Source organism: Cynocephalus volans, chromosome 11, assembly GCF_027409185.1.
Source record: "Cynocephalus volans isolate mCynVol1 chromosome 11, mCynVol1.pri, whole genome shotgun sequence".
Classification (NCBI taxonomy): domain Eukaryota; kingdom Metazoa; phylum Chordata; class Mammalia; order Dermoptera; family Cynocephalidae; genus Cynocephalus; species Cynocephalus volans.
This window is the reverse complement of record NC_084470.1, coordinates 66105059-66122643: the sequence shown is the minus strand read 5'-3', so window position 1 is coordinate 66122643 and position 17585 is coordinate 66105059. Positions and strand designations below refer to the sequence as shown.

The 17585-nt window shown below is 37.0% G+C and overlaps 1 protein-coding gene across 9 annotated transcripts in view; it reads left to right on the top strand.

Annotated features, from left to right (window-relative positions):
• The first annotated feature begins 2385 nt into the window (after positions 1–2385).
• The window catches only part of TASOR (transcription activation suppressor), a 48588-nt gene continuing 33388 nt past the window's right edge, over positions 2386–17585 (top strand). For 8 of the 9 annotated variants that reach the window (XM_063115379.1, XM_063115376.1, XM_063115377.1 and 5 more), the window contains exons 1-7: positions 2386–2951; positions 10594–10739; positions 12018–12110; positions 13133–13205; positions 13859–13950; positions 14639–14800; positions 16657–16781. In XM_063115379.1, the coding sequence (XP_062971449.1) occupies positions 2609–2951; positions 10594–10739; positions 12018–12110; positions 13133–13205; positions 13859–13950; positions 14639–14800; positions 16657–16781 (1034 nt within the window). In that variant the 5' untranslated portion in view covers positions 2386–2608. Of the gene's footprint in view, positions 2952–10593; positions 10740–12017; positions 12111–13132; positions 13206–13858; positions 13951–14638; positions 14801–16656; positions 16782–17585 lie in introns of those variants that run through there. The other variant, XM_063115384.1, reaches the window with a different exon arrangement.

Here is a 17585-nt window from a genome sequence, read left to right as displayed (position 1 = left end):
GGCCATTGTGGAAAATAAAAAATATTTCTAATATTGAATATTAGTAATGTTATCTAGCTGAACTTAAAAATTTTTCTGCTGGGCCGAGCCCGTGGCGCACTTGGTAGAGTGCTGCGCTGGCAGCGCGGCGACGCTCCTGCCGCGGGTTCGGATCCTATATAGGACCAACCGGTGCACTCACTCTGCACGTCACGAAAAAACGACAAAAAAAAAAAAAAATTTTTTCCTGCTATCTGAAATAACTGAATATATATTTAAAATTATATTTTTGAGCTTCCCTTTTTTATACCTTATATGGTATAATATTAAATTTACTAAAATTGTTTAAAAATAAATGTGAGGAGAACAATTGTATCCTCAAAAATTTAAGATTCAACCTCTGGGGAGGACTAGTAGTTCTCTCTGGCCTTAGTTTTTTAGGTGCTCTTTACCACCAAATTGTGGTTGCCTTATACATAGCCTAGGACTGGCCATGTAAAGTTGGCTTTTGCTGATGGTTGAGGAAACCCTTGTTGAGTGGAGAGACCAGTATGCAGTTAGTTCCTACTGATCTTTTAATTTGATAAAAATGAGCTTTTAGGACCGTCTTTAATGAACCTTTAATGCCTTTAAGGAAAGCTGCAATTTGGAGACTGCAAGATACCTGAGTTTCTGATCTTCTCTAACACTTTTTATATAAGTAAATCCCCTCCCCCAATTAAAAAAGATTACTTTTTACTTAACGTAGCATTTTCCATCAACCTAGCCCTCGTTTTTCATCATTTAAAAAATATTTTAAAATGTGTTTTTACCTTAACTATTTACTAACAATTGGTTTACACTCATTTTCCTATGATTTACTGAGCTGATTCAAATAGGTTGGGCAATCCATGATTAGCTTTTCCGTATCAGTTGTTAACCTTATCACAGAATATAGGAATTCAATTTTGCTGTTGCCCGTGGGGATGCTTGTTAAGTAACAGCCACTTGACGAAGTCTGGGGCTTTATTATCGTTTTGATCAGTCAGGTCCTTGAGAGACAGCTAGAGTTTGGAAATAGAGATGTGGGTCCCAATCCTGACCCTACTGCTTGGAGACCCTAAGCAAAATGTCAGCCTTGTCTCTTCATCCATAAAAATGCATGGAAGTGCAAGCCTGCTGTGAAGGTTAGGTATCAGAGAAGCAGTCAGTGCAGTGCTTATGTACTTTCCATGGGAGTTAAATCCATCTAGCTTCAACTCTTGATTTTGTTACCTTTAATTGTTCATTGTCTCACAATGCATTTTAATAGTATCTCCCTGATATCTGTTGTTGTGAAGATCCATTAAATGGAGATAATGTATGTAAATCGCTTTGTCCAGTGCCTAGCGTATAGAGAGCACCCAGTGAATACTGGCTGTACTTACAATACCCATGATAGTTTATTCTGAATAGGTTGAAACTATTTATTTAAAACGCCCTCCACTTGACGACTATCAAGTTGTTTTCCCTTGAGAGAACGCTTGCTCTGTGTGTGTGTGTGTGTGTGTGTGTGTATTTTTCTTTTTGGCTGTATTTTTAAAATGTGGCTGTAAAAGTTTACTTTTTCCTTAACATAGATTCACTAAAGGGAAACTGGAAGAAAAACAAAGAAAAGAAAAGAACGTCAAAAGCCAGCAGCCCACCTCCCCTCAAACTCTCCTGAGCCATCTCCTGTTAACACCAGGTTGTGGAGTCCTAACAAAGGGTCCCAACTTCTGTTAACACGAGGTCGTGGAGTCATATCAAAGGGTCCCAACTCCTGTTAAAACCTGGTCCAGGAGTCATATGGAAGGATCTCAGGTATTGGGTGTTGGCTGGAGCCTTGCCACTGGGTCATACTTTAAAAGGGCCGGGAGAGTAGTCAGTCTTAAAGATGCAAAATGCAGAAAGCGGCGCACAGATCTCAGCCTCTTATCGCTACAGCCCATCCTCTTATCTCCTTTCTAGGCCTTTATATGCATGTAAATATTTCGCAAAATCGGTATTGTTAACGTATCTAAGGCTCCTAAACCTACTCTGGACGACATAACCCCAGCGAGGAGGACTGGGGGAGGGTCTCGCCTCCAAATGGGTGACGCCTGCACTCCCTGGACTAGGCCCGGCCCGCCTCCTTCGCCTGCAGAGCTGGCCAGACAGGATCCGGGAACTCGTCGAACGCCGCGGGGCCCCTTCCTCCCCGCAGGCGACGGCGGCGTCGAAGCTCTCACCCGGCGTTGCGGTCACCCTTTTTGGCGGGCTCGCGCGCCCCGAGGCTCCGCCCGCTGGCGCGGTATATCCGCGCCCGCAGAGGCGGGTGTCGTGCTCCCATTGGTGGAGCGGCCCGTGGTAGTTCCGCCCCCTCCCAGCCCCGGTGCGAGCACGCCGAGTGGCGGGGCCGGCCGAAGAACTGCCCGAGCGAGGAGCGGCTCCTGGGACTGGGCAGCACGGTTGGGGCGCCCGCTTGGGGCCCTCAAGAGGCTGCCGGGTCGGGAGCGCAGCCCGCGGCCACGGGGGGAAGGGGGTGGGTGGGCTGAGAACAGCTCGGTGGCGAGGCCGGCCCGCCGCCCCTTCCCCCCACGCCCGTCGACCTTGTGGGCAGAAGCTTCCCGGAGCTCCTCACGCCGGCGCGATGGCGACTGCTGCTGAGACGGAGGCCGCTCCGCCGACGGAGGCCTCTCCGCCGACGGACGCGAGTTGGGAAAGTGGCGGCGGCGGAGACGACGAGATGAAGCAGGCGCTTCCGGAGCTTGAGTCCTCCCCACAAAATGGCGGCGGCCTCAGCATCGCAGAGCCCGGCGGCGGCGCGGGACCTGAGGAGACCGCGGGGGCCGAGGCCGCCCAGAGCCTCAGCCACGAGCAGCCTCAGGACTCCTCTGAGGCGGGCGCGGCCGCTCTACCCAAAGGCCCCGAAGAGCCCGAAAGGCCTGTTAAGAGGAGTTTTCAGATCCCCAGGAAGAGCAGAGAAAAGAAAGGTGGTGCCTCCCTTCTCCCCAACCCCCCTCTCTCTCTCCCCTCCATCTTTTCATTAGAATCTCTCTGTCTCTTCCCACACCCATCCGAGACACGTAAACACGCATGCAGCGCCAGTGGCCTCTCCCCTCACTGCCACGGCCGCCCCGCTGCTGCGCCTGGTGCGAGAGAAAGCGGTGGAACCACGCTCCCCTGCTCCCCCTCTCCCCGTGGAAGCTGGAAGTAGCTCAGGTTGGAAGCTTGTCCGTAAGGCTGCAGCTCCCAGAGAGGAAAGATGGTGCTCGGCGCCCCTCCCTCCCAACCCCTGAAGGCCGAGAAGCTGATGTGTCCTCCTAAGGATGCTTCTGAGGAGTCTCACCATGGAAATAGCCCGTGGCCATGGATTCTGGGGCTTTCTCCAAGGCCATTGCGTTCTGAGGACCACAAGTGCTCTCCCTGTGGAAATTCTTCATCTATATGTGTCTACTTGAAATTTGCTTGATGTCAGCGTCTTCCCTTATTTAGAAATCTCCATTAGTAGATGTGATCCATGCACACTGTTTTCCATCACACTTCATTTTCATGTAGTTTTTTTGCTTTTGGAGCTTTAGATTAAATAGGTCTCTCTTTTGAATCCAAACTTAGTATGGTTTTCTTTGTATTTGAAAAGAATGGGAAGGTAGGTTCTTGGTGCAGTAATTTCCCTATGGAAAAATATAATGAGAAGTTAGCTTATGCCCAAGAGTCACCAACTTGGTCTTGGAGATGATAGAACTTCAGATTTTAAAAAGTCCATTCTTAGTTTTTGGACCCGGGATGGGAACAATTATATTAACTACATTTGCCTTTTTTAATGTGACTGCCATATTGTGACTCAGTATGGAGTCAAAGTTTCTAATGGAGATCAAAATTAGTATTATTTTTTCTACTCGTTGAAGTATTATTTCTGACTATCCAGTAATTTCGGATATTCTGGGTTTAGATAATCTTACTCTTTGTCCTGCGTGGTTTAGTTTTTCATGATTTACTTTGGAAAATAGGGATTTTTTATTTGCAGAGAGCTTTTTTGTTGTTTGTAATTTGAATCTAAGAGTATTGACTGAAGCATTGTGCTTCCTCTTTCCATATGCTTAACCAGCTCCATTTGCACAACTGGAATTGTTAGAGCTTTTTATCAGTAATATACACATAAAGTTCATTTCTGTTTGGATGACAAAGCCAAGGAGATACTTGGTGTGCGAAACCATGTTGACAAACATGGAGTAAACCTTTGTCCGCTAACATGAAGAGTGTTTTTAGAAGTATCTTTTAAATGAGTAATGTTATTTTAGGGTTCAGAAAGATAATTTTGAAGGTCGAGATTGTCAGTTCTTTTCATATATTTAGTCAAGATGATGGTTATAGTCTGTATGAAAAAAGTTAAGATGCCCAGCCTAAATTATCAATTGGTAGAGAATAGGTTGGAAGTACATTCAAATGGGCTTTGGTTATGAGGTAGGAGGTTGAACACTTTTTTTTTTTTAAGTTGATAAAAGCCTTTGTAAGTCTGTTTTCTTTTAGGTTTTAAGTGCCTAGGAATATGAACAAACCATGATAAACCTTTTACCCTTTGTTAAGACCAGAAAATTGACCTCGAAAACCCTCAAAATTTGGTTTGAAATGTGGAAAGTCACTGTTTTTGTGTGTTTTAGATAAACCAAATCCAGAGGTTGCTGTAAAATAGACTTCAGTTGAACACATTTAAAGTGGAAGTAATTGAGGAATTAGGAAATACAAAACCTAGCTGTTTACCCCCCGCTGAGTCTGATACTCCTTGGGGAAAACTTATGGGTTCTGTTTTCACTTAGAGACAAAAGGTTGTTACCTTTCACGTGTCAGAGAGGTTGTGGGTAAGGAAAATTTAGTGGACGTTTTTCATGGTTAGTGAAAATGAGTAATTTTTAACTTGTTTAAATATTTATACACTGAGCAGCAGCTGTTCAAATAGTGCAACAGCAATTTAAATAAAACTTTTAAAAATTAAATAAGCAGCTATTTTACCATTTTAATTTGCCCAAGCTGAGAGAAGTTAGTGCTTAGTGGTAGAATTTAATAGAAAATTTCAACTTTTAATTATTCTTATAAGAAAAAGCATCAGAAACAGTACAGATGATGCTAGTTTTATACATCATCCTAACATCATATCTTGGAAGGCTTGGAAGATAACAGTTATCACTTTATGTATAGGATTTGGCTAGGTATTATCAGTTGTGGTCATATGAATCTTAGGAATGTTAGATAATTTTCAGTAGATACCTCAGCTTGAAATTTTCAGTATCAAAGTTTCTTTTGCATTCATATTTTAATATAGCAGACCTTTGCCTGCAACTGCTTTACCTATGAAATTTAAAATTAGGACTTGAATTTTTTTTTTATACTTAAAAGTAAATATGTGAGTATAACTTGTTGACTCAGTTCTTTTTTTGGTCTTAACGATAGCATGACATCCAAAATACTGGCTTTCTAAGTGAGTAATAATATTGGCAAACATGGTGCTTAATAAGTTGTGCTTAATAAACATGGTGCTTAATAAAGTTCTAAGCACTTTACATGTATTAACTAAATGTTAACAATTCGTGTGGTAGGTACTTTTCCCGTTTTACAGGTGAGGAAACTGAAGTACTGAGAAGTTAAGTAACTTGCTCAAGGTCATACAGCTAGTAAATGGAGTTGGAATTTGAACCTAGGTGTAGAGGACTGCTTACCAATACTCGAACTGTGTAGCAAGATTTTTTTTTTTTTTTTTTATAATCCAAGTTTGCTTTTGGTCTGACCTGTTTGTGTTTTGTTTTTTGACCCTATTAAATTTAGAATATTTAATATGTCTTCATCCATGGAGAATTTTGAGATTCAAAAATTATGTTTACTATATACACATTTGATTAGTACTGACAGATTAAATGACCTATTGACTGGAAGGGTATAAATTTTACTGTTTTTGAGATGTATTTATTAGTTGGGCTATTTCCTATAGTGTAAAGAGGCGCTGTTCTTACATTTGACCAAATTGTAGACTTGCATATTGTTAGTAGATGTTTCACTGTTGCCTTCTTTTATTCTATATCTAGTAAGTCGTCAAAAGTTAATTAAAATTGGTAATTGTGATGTAATTTTCCCTCCAGAGTTCTTGGGAAAACAGTAGTGATAATTCACTTTCTGGAAGATGTTTATGGATTAATGTTTTCTGTAGGGTACAGGGGAGTCTCAAAAATTAACTGCTCTTGTGCACTGGTTTCCATACTGGTTTATAGTCCAGGAGAATTAATGACTAATTCTCTGCCCAACCCCTATCTTTTCCCATGACGTTAGCAGTTGTCTTTTTGAAGCTAGGGGCCAGTGTCTCATTCTTAAGGAAACTTACATGGTGTTTAGTAGTTGTATATGGATAACTGGACTCTGAGAATTATACTTCTCCCTATATAGAAGTAAACGAGCAAGAGAGTCTAGGCAGAACCCAGTCATCCACATAACACGTTTAATAGGTACGTATAAATGAAGGTAAAATTTTCTTTGACCTACCTCAGTTCGAAGATGTTTTGTATTTGTGCTGGTCTCCCATGATCTGTGCTAGCGTCTTCATTCCTATGTTCAACGTTGGTTTAGAGATGAAACACCCATTCCTAAATCATTATCTGTAATTTTTTTAGACTGAAGAAAAGTGGTTTTCAAAAATATATTAGTTATTGTGAAAAACAAGTGGATAGTCATTGTACTATAATCATTAATACCAGTAGACATCAGCTGTGGATTCAGACAGAATTGTAGATCCCCCAGCCTATTCTTGCTGTTTCCTCTTCTGTGAATTACTTTAAATCAGAAAACTTATTTGTTTATACTGCATATAAATTTACTTATATGTTTTGATAGTAGTGGTCTATCTTTTTTATTTTAAAAGTTTAGCTTGTTTTTATATATGTATGTATATAATTTCATTATAACATAATACAAAAAGATCTGCATTAACACTAAATTGTTAAAATTACTTCAGGGAGATGTTCCTTTGATTAAGGAACCAACCTGCTGTTTGATGAACTAAATTTTGAGTATGTTTTGTATGTTACCAGTAATTAAAAAAATTGTTGATAGTATGACTGGGAGTCAGGAGATATGAATTCTAGCTTTGGTTTTTATGATACTATCAGTTTCTTCATCTGAAATGTAAATCATCAAGTGCCCTTCTAAATCTGTGTTCTTTAATCCCATAAAATACACACCTATAATAAGTTTTTCAATAGGGAAACCTTGTATAGGAAATGAACTGAGCCATCTTTCAGACGTGCATTTAATGGAAGTCCTTTAAATAAGCAAAATATGTTTCTTAATGTGTGAAAGAACTTCTATTGCTACTGCCATTTACCTTTATAAACCAAAAAAGGGTGTTTTGACTTGGCCATGTATCCCTTTAGGAAAATTACAGTTAGAAAAAATATTTAAGAGATTTGAAGACACGTAAGAGGGTAGAAAGAGAGTAGTCTTAGAAATCAAATTTTTCATTCTGTAGCAAATTTCCCATGCATAAATGTTCTACATGGTTTCCTGGTCTATAAAATGAGGAAACAATCATTTTTCTAGTTCTTGACATGATTGGAGACTTCAGCTCTGATACTCACACACATCTTTTATTTTACTTATAATTAAAAATATAGATTTGGAGGCAGACAGCTTGAATTTGAATCCTAGCTGCCTTATTCATTCGTTAACTGAAACCTTGGGCCAAGTTAACTGTTATCTGTCCGGGTTCATCTCAGAAATGGGCATATTGAACTTCTTAGGGTGGTTTTGGTGATTAAATGAGATAATACATGTAAAGCTCGTACAGTATTTGAAAAGTGGTGATGGTGGTTAGATCACTAGTGTTTAGACTCATAAACTGTCAGAATCCAGAGAACTGTGTATTGGATACTGTCTTCCCTCAAATAATGACTTGTAATTGAGATTATGATGTATGTTTCCTTTAAAAGAAGTGATGAGATATATTGATCAGGGTGTATGCAGTGTTAAGAGATGTCTTACTAAGGACATAAAATTACTAAGAACCAACAGGGAATGTACATTCAGAACATGAAATTACTAAATTTCTAAACTGCCATTACCAGCACATTGATTTGAAATCCTTACAAGTAGTTATAGCATAATTTTATTTTTGTGAAGTGGCTGATGCATTTGAAAGACAAAATACCCAGGACATAGGTATTTATTATTATACCTAAAGTCCTAAACCTTTTTCTGTATTTTCACTTGCAACAGTTTTTTTCTGGGCTGGCCGGTTAGCTCAATTGGTGGAACGTGGTGCTGACACCAAGGTCAAGGGTTCTGGTCACCTTACTGGCCAGTTGCCCAGAAAAGAAAAAAATTTTTTTCCCTTTATTGACAGTCTTCTTGAGCACAAATATTTGACATAACTCCATAGGACATTGCTTTGGAATAAAATGGAAATGTTAAGTACTTTTTAAAGAATAATTTGAATGTTACCTTATGCAAATTTATGTGGTTTATTTTTTAACTTTAGATTGATGGTGGAAGTAGTTTTGGGGCAGCTTAACTAAGGAAAATAGTTTCTTTTATGTAGACTTGTAAAATTTCATAGAAATTGAAGCCATATGGTTCTTTTTGGTACATTTTAGATATGTGAAGTTACTTTGTTAGTTTAGAAACATAAACATCATTCATAAAACCCAACTTTTAAAATCATGCTTGGTCCATTTTGGATGCGAAGTCCTATTTCTACATGCTGCTTTCCTTGCCCAGTTTTTAACAATTTAGTTGAGGTTAGTAGACACAGACATAAAAGTTATTGTCCTACTGGATTCCATGAAACATTTGAATTGAGAATGTATTTTTCTTACCCTCTTTTCTGTGCTTTCATTTTTTTTTATATTATTAAATTGTTGAATTTGTGAATGAGTCTTAATTTAAAATGACAATCATATTTTGATAGTTGTAGAATATATTTGTGCTCAGGATTAAAAAATACCTTGACAAAGTTTATTCTCATTTTCTTAACTTACTTATTCTACCATTCAATCTACTTGGGGCCAGCATTCATAGTTCTGGCTACTGGGATATGGGAAAGATGCGTAAGGAACAAGGCAGATACAGTTTCTGCTTTTGTAGAGCTTAGACTTAATAGATTATTGAGTGTTGATATGCTATAAATTTGATTTTAGGACGCTTTGTGTTTGGTAGTGTTGGTCTATTTGAGTGCTTTATTTTTTTGAGCTTATACCCAGTCAGTATCTTTTTTATTGCATTTCAGTAACTTGAATTTTTTAGGGTGCAATTCTGAAGTAGTGGTAACCATTTTTTGTATACACATCTCTCACTGAAAACTACATTTTTACAGACACATGGTTTGGTAAATGAATGGATGAATGGATATATCGTTTGCCATCACGTCCTTTAAAGTAAATACAGTATATATAACTGTATAGAAAATAAAGTGGAAGCTGCTTATTTATGAGTTAATTGCCATCTATTACCTTGAAGAACATGTACAAGTAGAATATGATTTCAGTAGTGGCCCAACAGTATCTTGACTGATGTTTGTTGACCCTTATTAAATAGTGTCTTGAAAGAAATTAAGGTAATAGATTATAACATAGTTTCTATGAATAGTTCTTTCTGTAGTGAAAAATAAGTGGTTCCTTTTTTTTTTTTTTTTTAATAGAGATGACCGGTAAGGGGATCTTAACCCTTGACTTGGTGTTGTGAGCACCACGCTCAGCCAGTGAGCGAACCGGCCATCCGTATATGGGATCCAAACCCGGGGCTTTGGTGTTATCAGCATAAGTGGTTCCTTTTTGATTGGGGAAAATTTCATATGTACAGATTTTATTTTTGAAATTTAATATTTCACATATAAAGTAGAAATTTGAGATTATCAGACCAATATTGCCAAAGAACAGATTGGATATTTGACTTAAGTGTTTTAAAAATTAAATGGGATGTAAAATGGTTGGGGACACGGGGAATAAAAACTTAACCATTTTACTATGCACCAGATGCTGTGCTTAGAGCTTTTTCCATGTGTTGTTTCGTGTATAGTGTGTGGCATATAGTGGTTATTAGGATAGCTGGAGTTCTCCATTTTACACACTACAATTAGCCAGCTCACTACTACTTTATAATGATAATACAAGAAGCAATTTGGGTACATCATATTTTACTTCCAACTTTAGTATTAAACAGTCATTTCATAGACATGTAAGTGACTTAAATGTTTTTATGCTTTCATTTATGTTGTAAGCATTTAGTTTGCTGAAATACGTGGTCTTAGACATACTTTCTCAATGTAATGTAAAATAGGAGTTGAGACAAGTTGAGGATATGCATAGATTTGTATGAGACTACAAGCAATCTAGGTTGCCTAATTGTAGCGTCCCTAAGGTCTGCAAAATTGCAACCCCCTTATGTGCATGTGTAATGCCAGATCCTCATTGCTGAAGGAACTGGTCAGTGTAGGCAACTGGTTTTAATTTTTCTTCAGTGAGTTAGTATCTCATTGGCATGTCACAAAATAAGATAGGCTTGATGCCTTTTTCACTTTATTTAAAGTCAGATTAACCTACAAAAATACAAGAAGCTACATTTAAGATGGAGTAATCTTAATAATGTTTTTTATTTTAGCACTTTTCCAGCCATTAAATCCAGGCTCTCGAGAATTTGAAGATGTTTTAAATATTCTCCATTCATCTTACCTTGAACCAACTTCGGTAACAAATTTTAACTACAAACGTGCTTGCTTGATACATAATGAGCTTTTGGAAAAGGAGGTATGTTTTAAATGGTATTTATTGTAAGCTTCTTTTCAGAACCGTTTAACAGCCTGGAAAAAAAAATCCTTTTCTCTAGAAATACTAAAGATTTTAGGAGAGCCAAATTATGGAAGGGAAAACAAGTCTTAAAGATGCCTTTAGACTTGTTTTTTTCCCCCCTAAACATTGGTGCTATAGCATTATGTTTATCTGCTCCGTGAAATTCTTAAATGTGTAATTTTGTAAAATAACATCTTTCCTGAAAATGAATCTAAAGCATAGGGATAGCTTACTGTTATAATGGTTTAATTGTAAATTCATATTAAGGTATTTTGCTCTTTCATTTATTTTGAGTACATGTTAATTTAACTAAATGCCTAAATTGGAAGATAGTTAATGAAATCAAAGGTGTATTTTTTTTTTAGAATATGCTTAATTATTCCTGCAATTATTGCCTGGTGGCTGGATTGTGTTAATATCATTAGTGGATAATACAAATCTTTTCCATGAACTTTTTGAAGTACCCTTATGTTAATTTTATCTTTTTACAAGTTGGTTAGCCAAGTGCAATCCAAATTTAACTTTGCAAGGATCCCTAAAAGGCATTAATGTTATTGGCTCCCAGAGAATATTTAAATCTTGGTAGTTTGATGTAGTTTCATGGTGTAATAGCGATTATTTGTTAATTTTATATGAAAATTTAGACTGAAGATTCATTAGTTATATTATTGAAGAGCAGTAATGTCTGAATACTGAATATAAAATGTTAGATTTTTAATATATATTTGTTTGTACCTAAAAATGGAAGCCAGCAGTTTAAGATGACTTACAGTTCAGAGTACTTTGACCAAATTATTCTTTTATCCTGTTAATGTATACGAAGCACATCTTATGTGCTTGACATTGAGAATACGGTTATAAAGAAAGGAACATTTTTCCTTGTCCTAATTGAGGTTATAGTCTAGCAGTTGGTCATTTAAATCACCTACTGTATGCAGTACACCATATTAAGTAAAATGGGAGATACAAAGAACTAAAACATGAATTTATAATCTATGGGAGAGTTGGAGTATGGTAAAAATTTAATAGAAATTCAGCTAAAGTTGATAAACATTAGGTGCATATTTGATTATTGCATGGGTAAAGAGCTAGTTAAAATGGGAAAAACTGAAGGGCAGAAAGTACAGGGAGAAAAGATAGGTAGGTATGGGATTTTTTGGAAAAAATTCTTGAAACTCTTACCTTGAAAAATGTAGTCACATGCTGAGGAGTTGTTATAGATTTGATTTTATTTAGTTTACAGAAAAGCGAAGAGAACTGAAGTTTGATGGTCGTTTAGATAAGGAACTTTCAGAATCCTATGCATTTCTGATGGTTGATCGATACCAGGTGAGTTAGCCCATTTTATAAAAGAATTTTAAAATGTTTCCATTGTAAGTTATGGATTTTGCAATTCAACAGTATACTTGCTAATTATAAACTAACTTTTTTTGATGTAAGTGAAAGAAATGAAGATGTTTCATTGTTTCATAATTTGCTTTTCAAATGTTCTCATTTTTTCTCTGACCAATTCTATTTTCTTCCCCTAGAAAGTGCTTTTGATAATTCTTTTCCCTTTATTAAAAAAAAAGATTATCCTTGGGCTGGCCGGTTAGCTCAGTTAGTTAGAGCACAGCCTTATATAACACCAAGGTCAGGGGTTCGGATTCCCCTAGCAGCCAGCTGCCAAAAAAAGAGGAAAAAAAAAAGATTATCGGGCCGACCCCGTGGTGCACTCGGGAGAGTGTGGTGCTGGGAGCGCAGCAGCGCTCCCGCCACGCCACGGATTCGGATCCTATATAGGGATGGCTGGTGCGCTCACTGGGCGGCCGGTCACAAAAAAAAACGACAAAAAAAAAAAAAAAAAAAAAAAGATTATCCTCAGTGCTGGTTGGTTTGCCCAGTTGGTTAGAGCTCAGTGTTATAACACCAAGGTCAAGGGTTTGGATCCTTGTACAAGCCAGCCACCAAAAGAAAAAAAAAAAAATTATTTTCTATATTGTTGATTAAATGTGCTGTGCTTGGAAACTTTTTTTCCCCTTTTAATTAAAGAAGTTTAGGTGGGCTTGCTTTCTTTTTAATATCTACCAGTTCTAATTCTCTCTAAAAGGGAATGGTTATATGTGAGTGGCACAAATTTAGAGTATCTGTCATACCTAGCATAAAGAAAAATGGATTTCAGATATAGTTACTTTGGAAGCATTGTTAGTTTCACAACGATACTTAGTCACAAACTGGCATATATGTGAAATTTCTGTAATGTAGAATATATGTAGTTTAGAAGCTTGGATTTTATTTAGAACAAGTTCACAAATTACCTTTTTATGTTTTAAATGTTATGATTGCAAGATGAAGTGTTTTGTTTATTTTAGGTTCAAAGCATATGTGAGAAAGGATTACATGTGGGCCAGTCCAAAATAACAATTCTCGGTAGTCCTTCCAGAGGTAATCTTTTTTTTCTTTTTCATTTATATTTATCTACTATTAAGTTGCCATTTAAAAATATATTAAGTATATTTTTAATATATTTACAATTTATAATATATTTATAATTATCCTATAATTTTGCTGCAGTCTTTATAATTAAATTCATGTATGCTTTATTGTATTCCCAGAAAAGGAAACTAGTCTTAGGTCCTTCTTTTTTTTTTTTTGTGACCGGTAAGGGGATCGCAACCCTTGGCGTGGCGTCTCCCGCACCGCACTTTCCTCATCCCTATATAGGATCTGAACCCGCGGCCTCGGCGCTCCCAGCGCGGCACTCTCCCGAGTGAGCCACAGGGTGGGCCCAAGGTTCTGAAATGTAAAACCAGTTTTGTCTTGTGTTTCTGATTTTGCATACTTCATATTGATCGAAGATTACTTTTTTAAAAAACGTCTTATTTTTGTCCTAGCTATTTTGCAGAATGTAATTAGTTTCATATTTTTTCTGGTTTTATTTTTGCTTTGGTTAGATATCAGCTCTCTTTACTGTCCTTACATTTCTTTAGAAAGTTGTCATTTTGTTTATCTCTTTTATTATTAAGTTAAATATTTGAATGTTTTTTTGTATTCTTGTCCTACTTATTCAAATTCTTTAATTTTTCCTTCTTTACTAGGTGTGTATCTTTCTAGGTATGCTGATTTATTACAAGCTAATCCTTTGGAAGCTGGGGCAATTGGTGATGTTGTTATTTTTAAAATAATGAAGGTAATTTTAACTTACATTTTACATATTAAAGACATTTGATTTGAATTTGAATTCTAGTTGACCCCAAGTAGAAGTTTGACTAAAAGTCTGTGTTTGCTGGTGTTTAGTATATAATGATACTTTTGAGAGTGGTTTGTCATGTTTGATTTAAGCTAACTGTATTTAAGAGTTTGTTTTCCTTTTCAAGAAAAGAATGAGGAAAAAAGGGTAATATGTAGGTAATGTGATTTAGGTTAGTGAAGAGTGTTGTGAATATATTTCTACTTATCTGTTACTAAATAAATTTAAACATCTTTTTTTTTATGGTTGATTTTTTTCTTAGTGCCTTATTTATTTATTTAATTTATTTAATTTTTTTCAAAGATGACTGGTAAAGGGATCTTAACCATTGACTTGGTGTTGTCAGCACCATGCTCTCCCAAGTGAGCAACCAGCCATCCCTAGATAGGGATCCAAACCCTTGGCCTTGGTGTTATCAGCACCACACTCTCCCAAGCGAGCCACGGGCTGACCCTCTTAGTGCTTTAATATTGGTGAAAAGTATTGGGTACTAACTTTATTACCAGGTATTACAGGAAAATAATTATTGGTACAGCTGATTTATATTCAAAGAAGTATTCTATAATATTGATATTATATAGTCAATAACTAGGTTTTGGTGGGTACTTAAATGTTTTCTATATTTTAGGGTAAAATAAAGAGTGTATACGACCACATGGGTGTAAAAAGTTTGGAATCTACGTTAAATAAAAGTGCTTTGGACCCCACACCAAAGCATGAATGTCACGTGTCAAAGAATGCCAATAGAGTTACATCACTTTGGGCTTACAGAGCCTATGAGCTTACTCAGGTAGGTGCCTGGATCCATTTTAATGTTATGACCTCATATCTGTTTGTTACCAAATCCTTTAAAATGTCCCCCTTTCAGTTCCCTCTGCCACCACACTAGTCTAGACACTGGTTTCCATGTATCACTGCTAGACTCCAGTGTCTCTCACTCCTGTTGTTCAGTGTTTCCGAGATGGTACTTCAAGCCTACGGGGTAATATTAAGACTCCTTAGTCTAGCTCTCTCTGCTTGTTGACTGTGACCTGCAGCCTGGTTTTTGTGATCACTGCCTTCAACATACCTCATTTCATTTTGAAACCTTGGCTTTTCCTGGCCTAGAAAGATCATCTACCTAATAAAAAAAAGAATACTACTCCTCTTTCAAGGTAAAGTTGAAGCCCCTTGAAATAATCTTAATTCATAACATTTTGTACTATTGATTTGATATTTTCTCTTTTTATTAGCTTTTTTTTTTTTTTTTTCCTGACCTGTAAGGGAATCGCAACCCTTGGCATGGTGTTGTCTGCACCACGCTCAGCCAGTGAGCACACTGGCCATCCCTGTATAGGATCTGAACCCGCGGCCTCAGTGCTCCCAGCGCCGCACTCTCCGAGTGAGCCAAGGGGCCGGCCCTTATTAGCTTTTTTAAGATGCAGACTTAGAATTAAATTTTTAAGCTTTATTCAGGAGTAATTGATACATAGTAAACTACACATATTTAAAAGTGTAATATTTGATGAACTTCAGTGTTATGTTTTTATGTGAGGTTTGACTACAAAGTAATGTTATTCTTTTTAACAGATGTGTACAAAACCTATATATCCAAACGGGTTATATGTGAAAAGTGGTGATGTTAACCTCTTTGGAAATGTTTTTTCTTTTTTTAGTTTTTACTTCATTTATGTAAAATAAAATTTACTCTTGCTGTTTTTTTGGGGGGGGGCCTAGCTAGCTGGTACAGGGATCAAACCCTCTCCTCTCTTTTTGAAGTGTCTCAGTGGGGAAGACCACTGAGGTCTTTTAGCAAAAATTATAGGGCTTTTAGCAAAAATTATATTCACCATTGTCACCTGGAGCTGATTCATTCGATTATCTTTTAGATACTAGTAGTATTGGTAGACATGAGGTATAACTATAAAGTAATTACTGGTTTTTTTAAGTGGACTTATAAACTGGCTTTATGTTTCAGAATAACTTCCAGGCATTTTTAGAGCAACAGCAACATTATTAAAATCAATAATTTCCCAGGGGAATGGACTTTAAAGGACAATGCTGCTTTGTCTGTAAACTCAGGCATTCTTTTTAAATGAAAATCACTAGTCTGTAAAACCCTAGCCTAATGAATGGGGAGACTAGGTGAAGTGGAGAGGCTGATAGGTAGTAGGAAGAGGGTGAACTATCTTTATCACCTGTTTGTATTCTTTTCCACATCTCTTTTGCTGGTTTGTTTGCAGTTGGAGCCCAGGTGTGTTTTTCTTTGAAATAATAAGCAAAATGGTAGTTAGGTTTGATTGAGATTGTGTCCTTTAGAATTTTATGTTCTGTGTCAAGTTGGCTATTCTTGACTGACCTGGGCTGCACTGAACTTATGCTCCATTTGTAATATTTTTATTAGGAAATCTTGTTGCACATTTGCAATGGTCAGCTCTTCAGAAGTAAACTTTTGCAATACCCAATAGTACACAGGGATCTGATACACATAGAAACACAATATTTTATATCACAACGTGAATATAAAGTGCACATTGTCTTAGTTAAATTGACAGGCAGAGCTTAAAGACATTTTCTATCAGAGGTGCTTAAATGGTTTTATATTTATCAAAAGTCAGGAGTTCTTGCTTTCTTAAAGAAGTTAATATTTTGTTTTTTTATTTTTAGTATTATTTTTATGAGTATGGCTTTGATGAACTAAGGCAAAGACCAAGACATGTTTGTCCATATGCAGTTGTGTCATTTATTTACAAAGACGATATACAAACTACGAAGTTTGTATCTTCATCAAGGTAAGTAAGACTTAGGAGTTTAGACATCATCCAAATTAATATTATATAACAGGTCCTGTGCTGCTGAATTAGGAGGACCACTTTGTTTCCTTCCCTTTTTTTTTTTTAATGTCCCTTGAAATTAATTGGATACTTGGGTGTTCATGATGACTTTTAAAAGGTCAATTTGAAGGACAAATTATGTGGAAATACAAAGTAAAATTTACTTACATCTCATCTGGTTAACCTTTTTGTCTTGGTATTGAAGGTTGAGTCAATGGCAGTTTTTTTTTTTGTTTGTTTTTTGTTTTTTTAAAAGATGACCGGTAAGGGGATCTTAACCCTTAACTTGGTGTTGTCAGCACCAAGCTCACCCAGTGAGCTAACCGGCCATCCCTATATGGGATCCAAACCCGTGGCCTTGGTGTTAATCAGCACCACACTCTCCCGAGTGAGCCACGGGCCAGCCCTCAATGGCAGTTTTTAAAAGTGAAATTTTGTGTATTAATTCCCCTGGAAATGGGGAGCCCTAGCCCCCACCTCAAACCAATTAAATCAAATATTCAGTGGGGATCCTAGGCATTGGTAAAAGCTTCCAGGTGATTCTGATTTTCAATTAGTTTTGAGTATTGCTGATGATTTCTTACAAGCTCTAATATAAGGTGACCAAATACAAAGCATTTTACCTTTTTTTCCCCCATGTGGTGATTCCAGAAAATGTTTTACCTAAATGGAATAAGTAAATTTATAGGGATGTAGGTAAAATGATGAAATGTCTACTTATTTTTGCTTTGAGTACCTGCACATACTTGTATTTAAAGTCAC